This window comes from Cervus canadensis, chromosome 7 (genome assembly GCF_019320065.1).
Source record: "Cervus canadensis isolate Bull #8, Minnesota chromosome 7, ASM1932006v1, whole genome shotgun sequence".
In the NCBI taxonomy this organism is placed as follows: Eukaryota; Metazoa; Chordata; class Mammalia; order Artiodactyla; family Cervidae; genus Cervus; species Cervus canadensis.
The window spans coordinates 56,375,242-56,395,825 of record NC_057392.1 but is presented as its reverse complement, the minus strand read 5'-3'; the positions used below and the strand labels follow the sequence as shown (position 1 = coordinate 56,395,825).

Sequence of the window (20,584 nt, the reverse complement as noted above, 5' to 3'; positions counted from 1 at the left end):
AGATCAGCCTTCAGAAGGACTGTCAGTATAACCTTGAGGCATTGCTTTCCAGGTGAATTTTTTTCTTCCCAAGTAAAGACAAAAAGGTACTGGCTAGCTTCATTAACTGGAATACTGAAGAGTGCACTGCATAAATCAATTACAGTAAAAAAAAAAATTTACTTCCGGTGATAATGGATGTTAGTAAGTTATGAGGGATAACAATGTTGCTTATTACTCAGAGGTCCTGGACAAATCTCAACACTTGGTCCTTAGATTTTCTCACCAGTAATATGGGAAGTATGCAGGAGCTATTAATGTACAAGGGAAAATGAGGCCTTGAGCCTTGTAATCTTCTATTATGGGCTTTATGCCTTGAAGGGTTTCTTTACAAACAGGGTATTGATTAATTCTGGGAAGAAGTTTTGAGGGATCTACTTGAATCTTGATGGGAAGTATGCTGTGGATTGAGCCCATAAAAAAGTGGTAGCTGATTCAATAGAGACAAATGCTCAGTGTTTCCAGAATCTGCTCTACTACTGTCAGAGATGGAACAAATGAAAGATCAAAAGATCATTTAATTTACCTCATGGGTCACTTTGATGATGACTGTCAGTTTTCTAGAATTATGCCCCTCTTTTTGGAGAAAGACATTCCAGTATATTTCTCTAAGAAGTCTCTAATAAATTAATGAGGGGAGAGGACAGGGAAGCCTGGAGTGCTGCAGTCCATGGGGTCACAAACAGTCAGACTCGACTGAGCAGCTGAAATGACTGAGAGGAACTAAGGGGAAAAGTGTGGATATCTCTCAAAAGGGCTAAACAAAAGGAATGAGTTCAGACACAGGAACCTCTTGAGGCTCACTGGAGTGCCCCACTGTCTGAACTGTTTTAGTGCTTCAAGGCAAGGCCTATCTATTAGCTTTGGGTTGAGTACAAAGAACATATTCTAAAGGAAATCAACCCCAGAAACTCATTGGAAGGACTGATGCTGAAGCTCCAGTACTTTGGTCACCTGATGAAAAGAGCCAACTCATTTTAAAAGACTTTGATGCTGGAAAAGATTCAGGACAGGAGGAGAAGTGGGTGACAGAGGATGAGATGGTTAGATAGCATCACCGACTCAATGGACATGAGTCTGAGCAAACTCCAGGAGGTAGTGAAGGACAGGAGAGTCTGGCATGTTACAGTCCATGGGGTTGCAAAGATTCGGACATGAATTAGCAACTGAATAACAACAACAAAGAGTACGGCTCTAGTGTAAGTTAACTACATACTTCAATTAAACATATATATTAAGAACAAAAATAGTATGGCTCTAGTGTCATTTAGGACTGGAAAAGATTCATCCCCAATCCAGAAAAATGTTTCTCTAAGGCATTTAAGAGGGGTTATTGGGAAGAGCTCCTATAGTTCTTCGGAGCTTCATCATCGACAATCAGGAGGATGCTGGAAAGGCTGATGGTACCTGATAGAGGGCTGAGGGTACCTAAAGCAGTTAAATTTGTAACAATCTCTTTTCCAAAGTCCTGGTCCTTTGCAATCGTAGAGGAAGCCAGGAAGGTTTTCATTTCATATAGGTGCCTTCATTTGTTGGAGTTGAATATTAAGATTTTGGCTGTTTTCCTTGGAGGTGACTCATCTAGAGAATGAGAAAGCTGGTTTGCCAGATTCACTAAATCTGAGCAGACATAGTTGCCTTCTATCCTGATCCTTCTTTTAGAAGGGAAAGATCCTGGTTCAGCCCATTAATAAACATATAGTTATAAGCTACCCAGGTGGAATCAACTTCATATGGAAGACCAGAATCTGAAGTCTACTGTGATATTCATGAACCGGTTCATCAGAGTTTTGTTTACAAGCCTGGATTTTGTTCCCATCAACAGACTTTCGAAAAGCCCTAGGAATTTCTTACTGAGGTTGCTAGAGATTGCCTGAGCCTGATCATATGTTATAGTAAATTAGTGGACTGGACTCCCAGTTGTAATTCTAGAGACTTTTCAGGACTTCCCCAGTTAGTGGTTTTCATTCAATACTGGACCTGGTCTTCACCAATGAGCATATGAATTAGCTGATAAAAGTCAGAGAAGCCAAGCTGGTAAGGGAGTAGGGGGAGTTTCAGAGAAAAAGGAAAGTTTGGTGGGAGAACTTGTCTGAGGGATTGGAAGATATATTGGAGGCACAGACATCATAGAAAAGAAAGAAGAATGTGATGCCAGAGGCAAAGCCTGGGACAAAGAAACCAAGGAAGAAGAGCCTCAGACTTTGGGAGCCCTTTTATCTTTCTTCCATCACTTGTTTGCCTCAGTTAATCTTTTGTAGAGACAATTTCAGACTCCTGATAACAGTTAAGAAGTCTCAAAGTAATGAGTGAAATTAGCATACCACTCAGTTCTGGAAATTTTTTACCTACTGTAGTACAGTTTGATTTTAAGGAAATTAAATTTGTGAATTTCAAAAGTCCACCACAATGGCCACTGGAATTCTAAATTGCCTTGGTCAAGTCCACTTACTTAGTTAGAAATGAATATGAGGAAGGTATTTAGACATAAAATCAGCAGGACTCTCTGTAATGGGGGGCACCTTGAAAAATACTTATATAACTGGGATCCCATTTCTTAGAGTTTTTCCTCTACAGTAAAGAACAATTTCAAACAGCTCGAATATCTCAATTTCAAACAGCTCGAATATCTCATAGCACGAACAGCTCAAACAGCTAGCAGGCTGATCCCAGCCAGTCTTAAGGAGATAGCTTGGTTCTAAAGGATCCAGTATATGTATCTGTGTGTGTGTGTGTGTGTGTGTGTGTGTGTGTGTGTGTGTATGTGTATGCTTGGTCGTGTCCGACTCTTTGTGACCCCATGGACTGTAGCCTGACAGGCTCCTCTGTCCATGGGATTTTCCAGGCAAGAATATTGGAGAGGGTTGCCATTTCTTCCTGCAGGGGATCTTCCCCATGCAGGAATCAAACCACATCTCCTGCATCTTTTTGCATTGGCAGGCAGATTCTTTACCACTGAGACACCTTGAAAGTCTGAAGGATCCAGACTGTAAGGCTTTTAAAGGCCAGTCTCCAGAAGACAGTGCTTCCAAAGGAATATGTCAAAGGCTGAAAAACTCCACACTGATTCAGAAAAAAATCCCCTGTTCCCCAAGGAATGAGTCAAAGGATACCCAGTTTCAGGAGAAGCAGCCTTTGTTCCAAAGGGAATAGGTGAAGGTTAGCCACATTCAGTGAAACAGCCTGATCTCAAATTAGGCAGAAGTGCCAACTTCACATGCAGAATAAGGCCTTAACCAGAAAGAGGGAACCTTTAAATAGATGCTGAATAAAGCCTGGAGCTTTGGATTACAAGGAGATCCAGCCAGTCCATCCTAAGGGAGATCAATCCTGAGTATTCATTGGAAGGACTGATATTGAAGCTAAAACTCCAGTACTTTGGCCACCTGATGTGAAGAACTGACTCATTGGAAAAGACCCTGATGCTGGAAAAGATTGAAGGCAGGAGGAGAAGGGGACGACAGAGGATGAGATGGTTGGATGACCTCACCGACTCAATGGACATGAGTTTGGGTAAACTCCAGGAGTTGGTGATGGACAGGGAGGCCTGGCATGCTGCAATCCATGGGGTTACAAGAGTCGGACACAACTGAGTGACTGAACTGAACAAAGCAAAGAAGGTATAAGCTCAAATCCAGGAGAAAGCTATACCTTCAAACTCCTGGGCAGGAAAAACCATGAACAACAATTGGTTCGACTGTGGATACCACACCTGTTTGCTCACCAACCCTGGAGCTGCTGGGCATCTTCTCCGGGCCTTGTACAGGCCACCAAAATGTTGGCCTGAAACAAATACACTGCTAGCTATCTCTCCAGTAAAGACGGATTTATTTGGGATCAGCAGAAAACTGCAATTTAGGATTTGTAAACTCAGAGAGCTGCAGAGAACTCCCCAGACAGCAAGGGAAGGAAAACTTCTAAAGAGGAAAAGAAAGTTGAAGCGCTATAGTAAACAGAGTCCGTGGCTTTCCATTGGCTGAGCCGTTGCCAGGACAGAAGTCTCTCTTCTTGTTTGCTGGGCTCTGCCACTGTCACAGGGCATGAATGCTCCCCGTTCTGGTTTCCCAACTCTATGTAGTTGAGATTTCTGTTAATTTTTTACAAAAGAATAGTGTGATTCTTCTGATCAAATAATATGAAAATTAAAGGCTATCAAGAGACTGGGATTCACTTCACTCTTCCTTTATTCCACAATCATTTCAGCATCAAGTATTGGTCAGATATTGTCTGCAAAACCTTCCACTTGAAGGTGGATTTTTTTTTTTTCTTACGTGTCTGAACAGTCTTCAAGCCCTGCTGCTGCTGCTGCTGCTAAGTCCTCTGACACCTTGATCTTGGACTTCTTAATCTCTAGAATTATGAAAGAAATTACTTCTATTGTCTAAGCCACCCAGTCTGTGGTACTTTGTTCTGGAAGCCCTAGCAAACTCATACGACAGGGAATTTGCAGATATGACTATTCTCCTCTCTCCCGGGAGCTGTTTCCCAAAAGAGGTTCATATGCCTTGGTATAATTTGCTTAGGAGCAATAGACAACATTCACACACTATTACCCTTATCTGCCTCCTTTAAGATAGAAAAATGACTCAGTCGGGGTATCAGTTGGTGTCTTTGACCCTATTTCAGTCAGGGTCTAGCAAGAAACATAAGACATCGCTAGTACACTATTTGTCTTTAAGGTTCGATAAAGCAGGTGGAAGGGACTTCCCTGATGGTCTGGGGGTTGGGACTCTGTGCTTCAAATGCAGGGAGCACGGTTTGGATCTCTGGTCAGGGAACTAACAGCCCACACACCACATGGCAGGGCCAAAAAATAGAGCAAGGAAAGCATGGCTTTTATGACTACCCCTAGGTCTTAACACAACAGTTCAGTTCAGTTCAGTCACTCAGTCGTGTCTGACTCTTTGCGACCCCATGGACTGCAGCACGCCAGGCCTCCCTGTCCATCACCAACTCCTGGAGTTTACTCAAACTCATGGCCATTGAGTTGGTGAGGGCATCCAGCCATCTCATCCTCCGTCGTCCCCTTCTCCTCCTGCCTTCAATCCTTCCCAGCATCAGGGTCTCTTCAAATGAGTCAGTTCTTCTCATCAGGTGGCCAAAGTATTGGAGTTTCAGCTTCAGCATCAGTCCTTCCACAACAGTGTTCAGGAGAAGCTGACTCTCACTGTCAGTGCCCTCGTCCATCCCCTCAGTGTTCCCATCTCTTTCCCTCCACCAGCATTTGACTCACCCAGGGCACTCAGTATTGGGTGAGGCCAGTGTAGCAATCCTGCTGCTGCTAAGTCGCTTCAGTCATGTCCGACTCTGTGCAACCCCATAGACGGCAGCCCACCAGGCGCCCCCGTCCCTGGGATTCTCCAGGCAAGAATACTGGAGTGGGTTGCCATTTCCTTCTCCAATGCATGAAAGTGAAAAGTGAAAGTGAAGTCGCTCAGTCGTGTCCGACTCTTAGCGACCCCATGGACTGTAGCCCACCGGGCTCCTCCGTCCACGGGATTTTCCAGGCAAGGGTACTGGAGTGGGTTGCCATTGCCTTCTCCATATAGCCATTCTAAATGGGTGTAAATGGTATTTCAACATGGTTTTGATTTGTATTTCTCTAATGGCTCATGACTAGAAAAGCCTAATTAAGGAGTTCAACCTGTTCTCCACTGAAACATAATACGGTTGTGTTCTAATCAATGACCTTCCCTTCCCTCCCTGGGTTGGAGCCGCTGAGTAACACCTTGGCCAGGTTGCATACAATTCCTGTCATTCTAAATTACACTGAAGCCATCTGTTTCGGATATGTAAAAGTTAGTGTTACTAATATTTAAGGTACAATCTCATATATAATTCAAAACGGATTTCTTCCCCTTTTAACACTCACTACATCAGACTACGATTCTGGGAAGTGAGGTCTCATTCCATACACCTTCCCCATGGCTTCTCCAAATTCTTTCCCTTCCCTTGGGTTGTGTCCAAAGCCCAACCAGTTCTCAGCCTTGACTGCACATTGGGAAAACTACCAACGCCTCGGTCCACCCCGAAAGCCCCTGGTTTAATTTCTCTGGGAGAAGGCTTGGACATAAGGATGTTGAAAAGCTCCTTGGGTGACTCCAATATGAATTCAAGGCTGAGAACTATGGCCGTAGACTCTGACACTTCAAGGAGACTGGGGAGGAAGGCAGGTGCTGTAAGTCACTGGTTGTGGGGAGGCAACCTGGGCTGACTTCTCCTCATCCTTCCTGATGCTGCTGGGCTCTACTGGTATGAGGGATCTGTGCAGTTATACTGTTTTTTCAGGAGGGGTGCAGATGGGGGATTAGCTTAATCTCAACCCTATCCCCCAGTGCTGGGTCCCTCACCCAATGGTATATGCCCTCTAACCCTATCTCTGGGAAGGGCATCGAATGACTTGCCTGCTACCTTCACCACCTTCCTCTTCCACATGAACTAATTCTCTTTAGCATACTTTAAGGGTCACAAAGAACTGGAATGACATGAGTGTGCTCCCAACTTTTTCCCAGGTGATACTGAGCAGAATCCTGTGAGGCTCCGGGCACAAAGTTTTCTGTGTCCCCCATTTCTTTGATTACAGGGAACAGCCTTCATTTAGCCTCCATGACCTTCCCTGACTTTCAGTTCAAGCAATTGTTAATTTGAAAAGGGAGGGGATTCCCAGGTGGTGTTAGTGGTAAAGAACCTGCTTGCCAATGCAGGAGATGTAAGAAAGAGGTGTGGATTTGATCACTGGGTGGGGGAGATCCCCTGGAGGAGGAAATGGCAACCCACTCCAGTATTCTTGCCTAGAGAATCCCATGGACAGGGGAGCCTGGCGGGCTATAGTCCATGGGATCACATAGAGTCAAACATGACTGAAGTGACTTAGCACGGACAGGGGTTCAAGACCAGGGAGAAATAGTCAAGAGTAGCCTGGGCCTAGGTCCTGTTTCCTCTTCAACAATTACATACAACAATATCTTTAAGCTGTTTTGCAGATACTCCCACTCCAGGTGGGAGAAGTTAACAATTAATGATGGTATGCTGCCTCCAAATACACAGACCCCAGACCTGTCAGGCCTGAAGGCTGATGATGCTGACTCCTACTTACCTTACCTTGAACCCATTAGAAGAATGACCATAAGCTGATCACAGCCTCTCTGAACAATTACTATAAAACATCTCACTGTCTTCCCCACTTTGGGACACGTGGTTTTGAGGGTATTAGCCTCAAAATGAGGCATGTTTTAAACATGGCATGTTTCAACTTTCTGTCCCCAGGGCCCACTAATCATTTACAGAGTGTTGACAGATAGCTGAACCAGGGGTCAAGGTGAACATCCCCAGTTACATAACGAAAATGTATAAAATCTTGCATAATCAGTTGTGTGTGCATTTTAGAAAATTTGTGTAAACTTCTCTGCCGTGGTAACCCACAGCAAGGGATGCTTTCCACATTTTAACAAGATGAAGGTACTCACTGCAGCACTGTCGTCCATCCTTCTGATCACACAGCAGTGTTCTTGTGCTGTGAATCCCACAGGCTGCGATGCCGTTGAGCCTGTGGCTGCAAAAGCTCTGGACCTGATCAATAAAGGACGGTGGGATGGCTACCTTTTCCAGTTGCTGCGGGTCGCTGATGCCCACTTGGACAAAGTGGTGAGGAGCCTCCCATGGCAGAGCTGAATGGGGCGGTGATGGACCAGGGCCAAAGGAGACGCTAGCTCCTAAGCCTGCCACTTTGCACAGTGGATTGGCTTTGTTCAGAGTTGTCGGTTTCGCTTCTGGGCTGCTCTGTGCTATACTGTGTTCAGTCATGTCTGACTCTTTTCGACCCCGTGGACTGTAGCTCGCCAGGCCCCTCTGTCCATGGGACTTCCCAAGCAAGAATACTGGAGTGGGTTGCCATTTCCTCCTCCAGGGGATCTTCACCACCCAGGGATAGAACCCGTGTCTCTTGTGTCTCCTGTATTGGCAGGCAGATTCTTTACCACTGTGCTACCTGGGAAGCCCTCAGGGCTGCCCTAACTGTTCTTTTATCCTTTGAATTAGTATTTGTTACTAGTATGTCCTGGACTTCCCAGGTGGCACTGATGGTAAAGAACCCTCATGCCAGTGCAGGAGACATAGGGCACGTGGGTTTGATCTCTGGGTCAGGAAGATCCCCTGGAGGAGGGCATGTCAACCCACTCCAGTATTCTTGCCTGGAAAATCCCATGATAGAGGAACCTGTTGGGCTATGGTCCATGCGGTCACAAAGAGATGGACGTGACTGAAGCTACTAAGCACAGTCATTATGTCCTTGATGAGCCTCTAAATACTTATAAGCACTTATGCAGAGCCCAATCAATGGCTAAGTGCTGTAAGAGAAAAATTATAATAAACTATGGGCCTTGCTCTCAAGGAAATAATCATCAGCTCTCATACACACATAGATGAACTGGGTAAGATGGGATACACTCAGGTGACTAAGTGAGTGGAATAAATGCTGGAGGGATAAAATAGAAGATCAATTATCATGGATGGGAGAAGGCTGCATTTGGATCCTGAAGAATGAGCAGTATTTGAATAACATAATGGCTTGGATAATGGCCTTCTAGGAGAATTCCTGGTATACCACCTCTATGTGTGCAGGGAATCTGGAAAGAAGGTATGGAGAAACAGACAAAGGCAGAGGGGTTCCAGAGGTTCTCTGTGGGTTTTGGAACAGCCATCATCTTGGAAGAGAGACATTCCTTAAGCCAAAGACTAAGGCAATAAATAATGGCATCTCTGATTAGACAAAGGAGGTAGAGGCACAGAGCTAGTTTGTAAGAGAAGAGAGTGAATTGAGCTTAGGGCAAGTTGAAATGAAGACAAGAAATCTGGGATTCCCCTGATGGTCCAGTGGTTAGGACTCCGAGTTTTCACTGTAAGGGGAACAGGTTTGATCCCTGGTCAGGGAACTAGCATCCCACATGCTGCCAAAGGAAAAATAAAAGAGTCAATCTATTTAAAAAAAAAAAAAAAAAGAAGAAGAAGAAGCCCAAGTTCAGGAACAGAACAGGATGAGAGGACACAACTGCACATATAGAATATATGGCTGTCATCGCCTATATTCTAGTCTTGTACCTTCAATACTTCCACCCAAACCAACAGTGCCTTTTTGTGACTGCTCTTTAAAATTCATGGGCAGAAGCAACATTATGACCAGTTAAAAACTCTCTGATGCTTTTTATTAAATAAACAGATCAAATGATATAAAGGTAGGGCACCTGCAGTGACTTGTAGAATGACTTGTAGAGAAGAGTAGAATGACAGGAATTCTATTTAAGAAATAAAGAGCTTATTTTTATTGGAAAACTCTGGGTTTCCACATACCACCCAGCCATTGCTTTCTTGGCATTCCCCAGGAATCCACAACTGTCTACTATTTAGTCTTGGATGTGAAAGAATCTGACTGTCCAGTCCTATCCAGGAAGCACTGGGATGACTGTGAGCCAGATGTTTCTCGTCGTCCATCTGAAATAGTAAGTAAACCAGGTACCATTCCTCTCCTCTTAGCATTCCTGACTTCTATCAATAGATAGAAGCAGAAATATCTTCTTGCCCAGGGTGGTTGCACACCTGGGCTTACACAGTAAAACAATAAGAACAAAACTTCTGCCTCATGGCTTATAAGGACTATGTTGACTTCGAGTAATATTTTCTTGAGAGCCATACTGGGAAATCAGTTCAAGAAAAGTCAATGGGGCTTATGGTCCCATGTCATAGCATGACCAGCTATGAGACCTTGGGCAAATCACCTAATGTCTAAGATCCTCTGAGCCTGTAACGGTGAATACTGGTGTCCCTAACAGAAATGGCCAAAAGGATTAGTTGCAGTCACCATGAGGAATAGAGCCTTGTTCTGCACATTGCACATGGGTTCTCAGAGCCCAGCACAGAGGAAGATGCAAAGATAAATCAGCAAAGATATAAGATTTCAGTTCCAGAAAATAAGATGACTACATATCCAGCAGTTTTAGCTTTTTTTATCCTTGAAAATGTTTGGGATATGGCCATGATCTCTTTCAACACTTTCTCTGTGGTTTTCATGAGGGTTTTGGATGCTTGTAGCATATCCAGCTCACAGAACTATGCTAAGAAAATATAGGTTTTTGAGAGAGGGTATGGTGAGAGGAAGCACAATAATTTCAAATGGATAGTAGGAGCATGCTGCCTCATGTTTTGTTTCCTCGGGTCAACCTAAGGAAAGAAGTAGGTGATAAAATAAACCTCTCTTTCTTATAGGTGATTGGACAATGTAAGGTAATCGCTATAACACATCTGGCTGGATCTGAAGATCTTAGAGTGAATGACTTTAACTGCACCACAAGTTCTGGTATGATTGTTAAAATGCTAATTAATTGTAGGTTCATACAAAATTCAATCAAACAGTGCTATTCATCATCGAAGTCTATGAAGTATGTATCAGAAATGGTTCCTGCCCTTGCGGATGCAATTATTACTTGCTCTCTTGAGAAGAGAAGAAAGATTTTTCCCTATTACTGGCACATCTTCTTTTATAGAAATTCAACATCTAAAAACAGACATTTACAAGGGGCTGTATGACATCATTGTAGAGAACATAGGCTCTGGGGTCCAATTTGAGTTTGAACCCCAACCTCAACACTTACTAGTTGTATGGTCTTAAGGGCAAGTTACTTCTTCAAGCTTTCCTCCTTTGTAAAATGAAGATAACAATAATATTATCCCTTCAGGTTCTTCCCAGAATTAACTAGATAGCCTGTGTAGTACACTTTGCAATGTACTTAGCGTTCAAGTATTGACTTCAACAATTGAAAGTTACGTATGTTCACAAAGCAGTTATTCATATATTAACTTGTTTAATCTCAGAAGACTATGAAGTAAAGATTACAATACTTTCTATTTTAGATACAAAATAAGCCTCAAGGAGATTCAATGACCCAGCCTGGGGAACAGAGCCAAAGTGTGGCAAAGACATGACCCTATTCCACTGGTGCTGACTCTAAATTACACACATTTTAAATTCACCTTTTCAAAAGGATGATCACAGAATGTCTTTTAAAATAATTAATCTTAACATGGTTCAATATATAAAAATTTGACAGTCAAGCAACTCCCTCACAAGGTTGCCATAAAGATTGAGCTGCATCTTCTCTTTCTGGGCAAAATTTTGTGTTAACGATGCCTCTCTCCTTGGCAGAGACAGGGAAAAGTTCATTAAAATATTAGCACTTTATGAGTGATGGGTTGTCATGAATAGGGGTCACAACAGAGACTTGAGCATTAGAAGGATCTGGGTTTAAGTTTAGCTCTGCCACTGATTGACTGATTTGATCTTGGACAAGTTACCTCTCCAACCCTCAATTTCCATCTGTAAAATGGAAGCTCTTGTTATTCTTGCCATCACGATTACATGTTTCAAGTGCCAACATTGACATTACTGCTTCCAACTCAGTAACCGCAAAACTGCCAATTTCTTTCTCCAGTCTCTTCAGCACTGGCCAATACAATAGACAGCCCAGTGCTCTTCGATTTCTTTGAGGATACTGAGCTCTACAGAAAACAAGCTGACAAAGCCCTGGAGAAGTACAAAAGGGAGAACAGTGACTTTGCTCCTTTCAGAGTGGACAAAGTGAAGAGGGCTATAAGAGCGGTGAGACTCCTCTAATGTTTAGCTAACATTGAGGCCCCAGGGTCCAACGCAGCAGGTGTGAGCTTGGCAGCCCTGAGCCTCTTTGCTGCCCTCAGTCGACCTTTTAATTTGGGGCCTTTTAAATTGAGGCTCCCTTCTTCAGTTCTTTGGCTTTTGGGGTTGTGGGTATATGTGTGTGAATATTGAGCAGAGAAAAGGAAAAACTCAAACAAGGAAGAGGGAAAGACAGAAGAGAATAATAAAACTTATGTGAGTCATTAAAATAATCTGATCCTAATCTCCTGTATTATGATGGAAACCATAGACTCAGCACCCACCTTACCACTCCTAGTGGTGTGGCTGGAGTGAGACAGTTCTGCCTCCCAGTCCCAGGACCTCAGTGCTTCCCATCCAAGCTAGCCTTGCACAGCGGCTAGTTGATGTCGGTCATGCATTTTGTAAGTGCAGTTAAATAGATTATGGTGCATGCAAACAATGGAATGAATACACCGCAATTAATGAAAACAACATTTTGAATGTTTATGCACTGGAAAGAGTTTCAAGATATATTGCTAATGGAAAAAGTAGGTTACAGAACAATACTTAAGACTATGATCCCATTTATGTTAAATAATTAGATATATGTGTATATGGGCAACATATTTAGGAAAAGGCTTGAAGGAAAAATCCATCAAGTGGATGATAGTGATACCTCGGAGAATGGGAGGCACAAAGGTTGATTTTTCACACTACCCTTAATTATATGTATTAATTGAAACTTTCAATGAAATAGTATTCACCTTATCATTTATGTGATAAATTTTTTAAAGGCAGAGACCATCAGAAAAATGGTGCATATTGGAGATTTCGAATCCTCATAGTACTTTATAGTATGTTGGAAAGTAAGCATCTACCGCTTTTTTTTAACTTTTTATGTTCTTGAAACTGCTTGGATCCAATTTGTTCTAGAGAGGAGGGGAAGGTACCGGTTACTTCCTGGACTTCTCTGTGAGGAACTGTTCCAGTCACCACTTTCCCAGACACTCTCATGTGAGTATAATCGGTGTCTGCGAAATGCTAGGTAACATTCAGAAACCACTTACTATGTGCCAGGCATCCTTCTAAGTGCTTTACATATGTTGCCTTATTAACTCACTGCTGCCCTACGAAGTAGATACTATTTTTATTCCTGATTTACAGATGGGGAAACTGAGGCACAGAGCAGTTAAGTGAACCATGAGAGTATCACATATAAAACTTTACATGTTCTTTACCTACACTTAGCACTGGAATTTTTTTTACCCACTAGGATTAAACACTTAAGTAAAACAAGTAACTAGCTTGTATTAAGAACTGACAGCCAACAGTGCTGTCACTCACGTTACACCATTCCCACCTCACAGTGACTCCCTCTGACAAAGAGGTAACTGAGGCTCAGCAAAGGGTCCTGCCTGATGTTCACAACCAAGCTGAGGTTAGAATCCAGTCTTCCTGATGCTCAATCAAAGGGACTGCTCCCCTGGTCACTTATCCTTTGATACTCAGGTATCTGCATGAAGATCTCCTTATTTTCTGGCACATCTTACCCTCCTCAGGACACAACTTAATGACTAAACAACAACAACCCTGATTTTTCTGAAGCCTCTTTTCCTTTCCCAAATGTCTGGGAGTTCACAGCAAAGCTGGATACCTCCTACCACCTGCGCATACACACTCAAACACACACACCCTAACAGGTTTATCTCTTCTTTACAGATCTTTGGATTCTGCAGAGCAGATTTGTTCTATGATGTGGAAGCCTCTGACTTGGAAACCCCAAAAAACATGGTCATAAACTGTGAAGTCTTCAACCTTAAGGTGGGTTGCTTCAGTAGTCTTTGTCATGATCAGTGCCAAACTAGGTGATTTTTTCACACACACAGCATATATTGTTCTTATGGTTGTTGATGTGTATTGTGTGTGTGTGTGAGAGAGAGAGAGAGACAGAGACAGAAGAGGGAGAAAGAGATGGTGGATGAGGGAGTAGGGATGACAAGGAGGAGAAACACAGAGAGAACAGGGAAAGTACAATTTGGGACAGTACAAATTGCTGATAAGACACAAAAAATATGGATTTTTTTTCCCCCAAGAATTGAGAAGGGTAAGATTTGCCAGAAAAGTAAAATCATGATTAATTCAACCAACCTCTAATGAATTGAAAGTGGTTCTTGTAGTCAGGACTCCAGGGCTGACACTTAATTTCTAGCTTTCAATATTAGGCATAGAACCTAAAAAATGAATGAGGCTAAAATCTACTATATAAAGGTATATGGACTAAGACTCAAAACAGTATTTTACATATGTCCCAGAAAGTTTTTATTTGATAGCAAGATATTCTTCACAGTGTTTTTTATATCAAAAAACAACAAACAAACAAACCTGAGCATAATCCAAGTGCCCATGTACCAGCACCACCCCAATGGAGGGGGCAGGCTTGTCACCATGAACATGGCTCCACAGATTTCTTAAAAATTAAAATCTAAACAAGGAAAATTACACAGAGGTAGGTGATCATTCTTTAGGAGTAGGAGATGTTTGTACCATAAAACCTGACTCTCGTTGAGAATATAAATTATAAGGTATTAATTTTCCAAAGGTTGATCTGTAGATAAGGATCATTTTATAGTATAATTTCATCAGTTTATATTGAGATGGGAAGAATAATAATAAGGAGTGTTTTCACAATATAACATTTATTTCATCTAAAGTACTACCCTTTACCCTGAGATTAAGTTTCTGACTCTGACAAGAGTCAGAAAATAACAAAAATGTTAAAATAATCAAATGTTATTTGATTATTAAAATATTTCTATTGTGAAATAATGATGGTAGTAAATGACAGTTTTGTTTGTAATTTGATTTTGTTTGTTTGTATTTTGAATGTGAGTTGGCTAGAGAAGAATTTGAGAAATCCTTTTTTGATACCCTAATTTTAAAAATAGTTGTGGAATCTAAAAATCTAGATGTCATTGACATAAATTAAATTAAACATCTAGCTTCTTTTTGTGTTACATGATGATATCCACTCTTCTGTTTCCATCATCAGGAACATAGAAACTTCAGTGGTGTGCAACATCATTTGGGCCGTCCCTTCCACCCTGGTGAGCATGAGCATTCTCCTGCTGGAAGGCCTCCATTTAAGCCCAGGGGATCTAAAGATCATGGTCATCCCCATGAGTCACATAACTTTAGATGCCCACCTCCTCCAGAACACAAAAATCACTCAGACAGTCCACCATTTCAAGCAAGGGTTCCTCTACCATTTCCCCCTCCAGGGTTAAGATGTCCTCACCCTCCCTTTGGCCCCAAGTGGAACCACAGGCCCCCTCATAACTCTAGTTCTGATGAGCACCACCCCCATGGACATCGTCCTCATGGACATCATCCCCATGGACACCACCCCCATGGACATCATCCCCATGGACACCACCCCCATGGACATCATCCCCATGGACACCACCCCCATGGACATCATCCTCATGGACACCACCCCCATGGACATCATCCTCATGGACACCACCCCCATGGACATCATCCCCATGATTTCTATGACCATGGACCCTGTGACCCACCACCACATAGCCAAGGTCCCCAAGACCATCATCGCCGAGGACGTAGCCCACCACCTAGGCACTCCAAAGAAAGAGGTCCAGGTGACGGACACTTTCGCTTCCACTGGAGACCAATTAGATATATTCACAGACTTCCTTCACTAAAGAAAGGTGAAGTTCTCCCTCTTCCAGAAGCCAATTTTCCCAGCTTCTCATTGCCAAACCACAATAATCCCCTACAACCAGAGATTCAGGCCTTCCCAGAGTCAGCCTCTGAATCATGTCCTGGGACATTCAACACTGAATTTCTACATATCTCAAAGTTTTTTGCATATACATTGCCAAAATAAAATTTGATTTCCTTGATGGGGAAAAATGAATCATGTCCTGAATGAGAACCAGAAATAAAAATGTGACCAGTAATGCAAAATTGCAAGTTATTATAACCTTATTTTCATACTCAAGATAGGGCAAAATGTGGGTAGGGGAGGAAATGGCATAAGAATAGACAGACAAAAGGAAAGGAGAGGAAAGACATCAGTGCTACAGATTGGAAATTAAGTCCGTCACTGGCTACTATATCACTTGAGGCAAATCTCTGATTCTCAAAATTTCTTTCTTTCTTGGATTAAACTCCTTTAATTCTGGCATCTTTCCTCTGCTGGTACTTATGCTGAGGCTGGACCTACCAAGAAGGAATTTACTAATCACTAAATCACTAATCACTAAAAGGATTACTCTTATAAAAGTGACCCAAATTCTCTTCCACTTGTTATCCAGTCCCCTAAATTTCCTTTTGGGAAAACAAATTCTCAATTCAATTATTAAGGAAACAAAGCTCATGCTATAAATTGTTTTTGTTTTTTTTTTTTTTTTTTAAAAAAAGGCTGCAAGCATGAATCATGACCATAAATTCAGGTGCACAAAAAATACAACTTTATTTTTGGAATAGATTAATTTCTATTTTAAGTTGCCATCCTAACTGAGCTAATGGGAAATTTAACCTCAGGCCTTCTTGGACTTTCTGTTACTCCCTACACAAAGCAGTTCTAGGGTTTTACTCTCATAGTGCCAAGGTGTTTGTGTGGTAGGCATGAGAAGGAGGTCTGATTCTTCACCACTGGTCCACCAGGTCCCCCTGCTGAGGAAGGCTTACTACTCTGTTCACATGATTTTTAGGTCTAGTTTACCTGCTTTTTTCTGTATCAAACTGGCAATACAGGAGTCTCTGTAAGACAGTTAATGGAATGACTGCCAAGAGGTCATTCCATATGGTCACATGGCTCTCTCCCTGAGATCCTGCAGCCTCCAGGCTACGTTTCTAGAAAGCAGGACCGAGATACCCTCTGCTGTCCTTTTCCTATCTTCTCCCCAGAATAGTCTCAGATAGGAGCCTCTTTTCACTTTATTTATTTTCGCTGCCAAAAGATTCCTTTTTCACACTCAAATCCTCTTTCTTTTTCCTTCTTCCCACATCAAGTCTCAAGTATTTTGTTGTTTAGCCGCTAAGTCATGCCTGACTCTTTGCGACCCCATGGACTGTAACCCTCCAGGTTCCTCCGTTCATGGAATTCTCTAGGTGAGAATACTGGAGTGGGTTGCCATTTCCTTTTCCAGGGTATCTTCCCAACCCAGGGATTGAACCCACCTCTCCAACACTGAAGGTCGATTCTTTACTGCTGAACCACCAGGGAAAATATCAAGTATTCAGACACAGGCTAAGATCAGAAGGAGATAGTGAAGGTCAGGGAAGCCTGACATGCTGCAGTCCATGGGGTTGCAAAGAGTGGGACATAAAGACTGAACGACAACAACAAGATTTCAGATTCTCTCCACCTGACTTAATGAACAGTTTCAGGTGTGTGGGTTTGGCAGAAGGAGGTAGATTCTAATGGTGAGGCTGGGGGACGGGGGGGTGGTCAGGGGTAGGGAAACAAGCTAAGGGTGAAAGAGTCTAAGTTCTTAGGCTGGGAAGAAAGAGAAATTCACTCTTTCGCAGTGTTGTCGAGTGACTTCACTGGTGGTCCAGTGGCTGAGACTCCACGTTCCCAATGCAAGTGATCCGTGTTCGATCCCTGGTCAGGGAACTAAAGATCACATGCCGCAACTAAGAGTTTGCATGCTGTAGCTACAGATCCTACATACCGCAAAGAAGACAGAAGGTCCTGCATGCCACAATTAAGACTCGATGAGTCAAACAAATAAATGAAAGTAAATATTAAAGAGCAAAAGCAACCCTCCTCCTGCCCCCCCACCCCCCTGCCCAGAGTGTTATTGAACCTAACTTTGTGTGCCTGACATACTGTAAGGCCAAAAAAAAAAAAAAAAGAGTTTGGATCAAAGAAAGGTTTATTGGTTGAAGAGGCACCAACATGGATGATGGGAGGGCTAGACTTGTGTCAAATTCTATTTATCTTGCTGACTGACCAGGGCACAAGGTTCTGAAAGGGACAAAAGTTAAAGGAGAAGGGATCTTTGTGATTTCAGGATGTCTCAGTTGCAGATCGGAGAAGGCAATGGCACCCCACTCCAGTACTCTTGCCTGGAAAATCCCATGGATGGAGGAGCCTGTTAGGTTGTAGTTCATGGGGTCGGACACGACTGAGCGACTTCACTTTCACTTTTCACTTTCATGCATTGGAGAAGGCAATGGCAACCCACTCCAGCATTCTTGCCTGGAGACTCCCAGGGACGGGGAAGCCTGGTGGGCTGCCGTCTCTGGGGTCGCACAGAGTCGGACACGACTGAAGCGACTTAGCAGCAATAGCAGCAGCAGTTGCAGATACCCTGGCCCTGTCTTGTGACAGGATGTGTTCTCGGTGATTGTGATTAATCTACGGGTTCCTGCGAAGCAAATCAGTCAATCAATGTCTTGTGATCCCTCAACTTCTCTCTAGGAGAGAGTAATAGCAATGGTTGAGGCATTTTATTTCTCAGGGCCTCTGTGATGGATCAGGAGGTTCAGCTCTTAACTGACTCCCCGCACCGCCTTGCTCCACCTCCCCAGTGTCATATATTTTAAGCCCTCTTGAAGCCAGTTGGTTAAAGCCACAGGACAATTTGGGGTCATAAATCAAGGTATCAGTTTAAAATAAAAGTCATGGTTTAAGATTATATTGGGCTTGCTTTTCCTTTGTTTCTGTACTACCTCACTTCCCTAGTTAGTAATTGTGTGAATCTGCTCTTTGGAACTCAGGGAAGGTTTAGAAGACTGAAACTTTTTATAAACAAGAGGCAGGCAGAGGGCACGGGGTGGGGTTCTGTCCCAGGAAGGCCCCGAAGGGTCCAGTTACAACAGGACTTGCCTGTATATACAGGTGCATGCGTGGACGCACGCTCGGTCGCTTCAGTCGTGTCCGACTCTTTGTAACTCCATGGACTGTAGCCTGCCAGGCTCCTCTGTCCATGGGCTTCTCCAGGCAAGAATACTGGAGTGGGTTGCCATGCCCTCCTCCACAGAAATCTTCCCAACCCAGGGATCAAACTTATGTCTCCTGTATCTCCTGTATTGCAGGAGATACCCACTTAACCCACTGAGCCACCTGGGAAGCCCATATAGTTACATAACCAATAAGAAAGAGTGTGACTTTGAAGGTTGTTGATCTGGTTCCAATCCCAGCCCCACAATTTACTAATTATAGCAAAAGTTAAACATTCACATACTTTTTAGCTAACATGTAACAAAAAACATCTAGAAAAGAAGCAATCAATGGTATATTGTCCAAACCTCTAGCACAATGTAAAATCCCTAAAGTAGGAATCCTTTCTTACTCCTTTATTTACCTGTATCAACTGGTTGCATATTATGAATGCATTTAATTGAAATGAATTGAGAGGATTCAATACTGTGTTTTCCAGGAAACTGTTTTAATAATTCAAGCAATGTTTGTGAAAGGACTTAATAAATTATAAAATACTGCTCAAATGCTTCTGAGAGTTATTAAGCTATGTATTTTTTATTTATTTATTTATTTTTTTTTTGGTCTTCCTGGATTTCACCTTTCTCCATTCTCTAATCAAGCTGCCAGCACTGTGTCTGTGCCTTCATGGAGAAATGTGATTCTGCAGGGCTGGCGTTCAGTGGGGTGTCCCAGTAATTGTCTTTGGCTGGTGAGTCTTCTGATGAGTTGTATCTGGTCTGCTTGGTCAGTGTTTGCATGATACTAGTTATTAAACACTAGTACTGAATACCAGTATCATCACTGTGGCTTCAGGAAATGAAACCTAGCTGTATCTCAAGGAGGAAAGGAAAATGGGCTTCCGTGATTACTATTTTTTAAGGAAGAAAGATGAGGCCCAAAGAAGTTTAATTACTTTTTTAGGATCTTACAGTAAGTAAATTGTGGAGCTCGGATTACAATCCAGATCAACCTCCTCCAAAGTCATATCCTTTGCTGTTTATTTCCTGTAGGTGGCACAATGGTAAAGAATCTGCCTGTAATGCAGGAGATGAGATACAGGAGACATGGGTTCAGTCCATGGGCTGGGAAAATCACGTTAGGAGGAAATGGTAACCCACTCCAGTATTCTTGCCTGGAAAATCTCATGGACAGAGGCGCCTGTCAGGTTATAGTCCATGGTGTTGCAAGAGTGGACACAACTAAAAAAATAAAATTAAAAAAAAAAGAGTGGACACAACTGTGTGGTTGAACAGACACACATGTCCATACACTGCCAAGTCCTGTGTTTTTAATTCTTTTGTCGGTTTTATTAAGAAATAACTGACACACATCACTGTATAAATTTTAGGTGTATAGCATGATGATTTGATTTACATAACTGTGAATAATAATCACAGTAATCACAATAATCATCACAATAAGTTTAGTTAACATCTGTCATCTCATGTGTTTTTGTTTTTAGTTGTTGAGTCATATCTGACCATTTGCAACCCCATGGATTGTAGCCCACCAGGTTCCTCTGTTCACTAGATTTCCAAGGTGGGAACACTAGAATGAGTTGCCATTTCCTTCTTCAGGGGATCTCCCCAACCCAGGGATCAAACCCATATCTCCTTCTTTACCACTCCTTCTCAGCCTAGGAATTTACCCAAGTCTCTTTCACCCTTAGCTTTTTTCCTACACACCACACCACACACATACCATCACCATGCACCTGAAACCACTTCCATAAGTCATGGATTTTTAACCATCCTACTCTAAATGTATTTATAATTTGTAAGAACTAATTAGCAGGTGCTGTGCATGTATTATATTAACATTCACTTCTTTAAAAAACAAGTGAAGATAGTATTCTATATTTTACAGAGGAGGAAACTGAAGCTCAGAAAGGTTATATGACCCTGACTTGCTCAGGATCACAGAGCAAT

At 42.6% G+C, this 20,584-nt stretch overlaps 1 protein-coding gene and 1 long non-coding RNA gene across 3 annotated transcripts in view; one reads left to right on the top strand and one right to left on the bottom strand.

The window, feature by feature from the left end:
* Positions 1 to 7,422: 7,422 nt before the first annotated feature.
* HRG (histidine rich glycoprotein) lies at positions 7,423 to 15,685 on the top strand. Of its 2 annotated transcripts, XM_043473465.1 has the most exons (8): positions 7,423 to 7,683; positions 9,417 to 9,533; positions 10,297 to 10,387; positions 11,520 to 11,686; positions 12,635 to 12,715; positions 13,421 to 13,522; positions 14,751 to 14,805; positions 14,980 to 15,685. In XM_043473465.1, exons 1-8 carry the CDS (start codon positions 7,492 to 7,494, stop codon positions 15,603 to 15,605), a joined length of 1,431 nt encoding a protein of 476 aa, XP_043329400.1. In that variant the 5' UTR covers positions 7,423 to 7,491; the 3' UTR covers positions 15,606 to 15,685. The 2 variants fall into 2 exon arrangements, with proteins under 2 accessions (XP_043329400.1, XP_043329399.1); XM_043473464.1 differs by having other exon boundaries at positions 14,751 to 15,685.
* Positions 15,686 to 17,894: 2,209 nt separating this feature from the next.
* Positions 17,895 to 20,584, bottom strand: part of LOC122444820 — a 22,516-nt gene continuing 19,826 nt past the window's right edge. Inside the window, exon 3 of the long non-coding RNA XR_006270358.1 lies at positions 17,895 to 18,099. This is a non-coding gene — a long non-coding RNA (uncharacterized LOC122444820). The remainder of the gene's footprint in view (positions 18,100 to 20,584) is intronic.

Bases quoted from the DNA above. Each gene is read 5' to 3' on its own strand.
- HRG (XM_043473464.1), top strand. From the start codon at position 7,492: ATGAAGGTACTCACTGCAGCACTGTCGTCCATCCTTCTGATCACACAG. The intron at 7,684-9,416 runs GTGAGGAGCCTC...GGCATTCCCCAG, and splicing joins ATGCCCACTTGGACAAAGTG to GAATCCACAACTGTCTACTA. The intron at 11,687-12,634 runs GTGAGACTCCTC...AATTTGTTCTAG, and splicing joins TGAAGAGGGCTATAAGAGCG to AGAGGAGGGGAAGGTACCGG.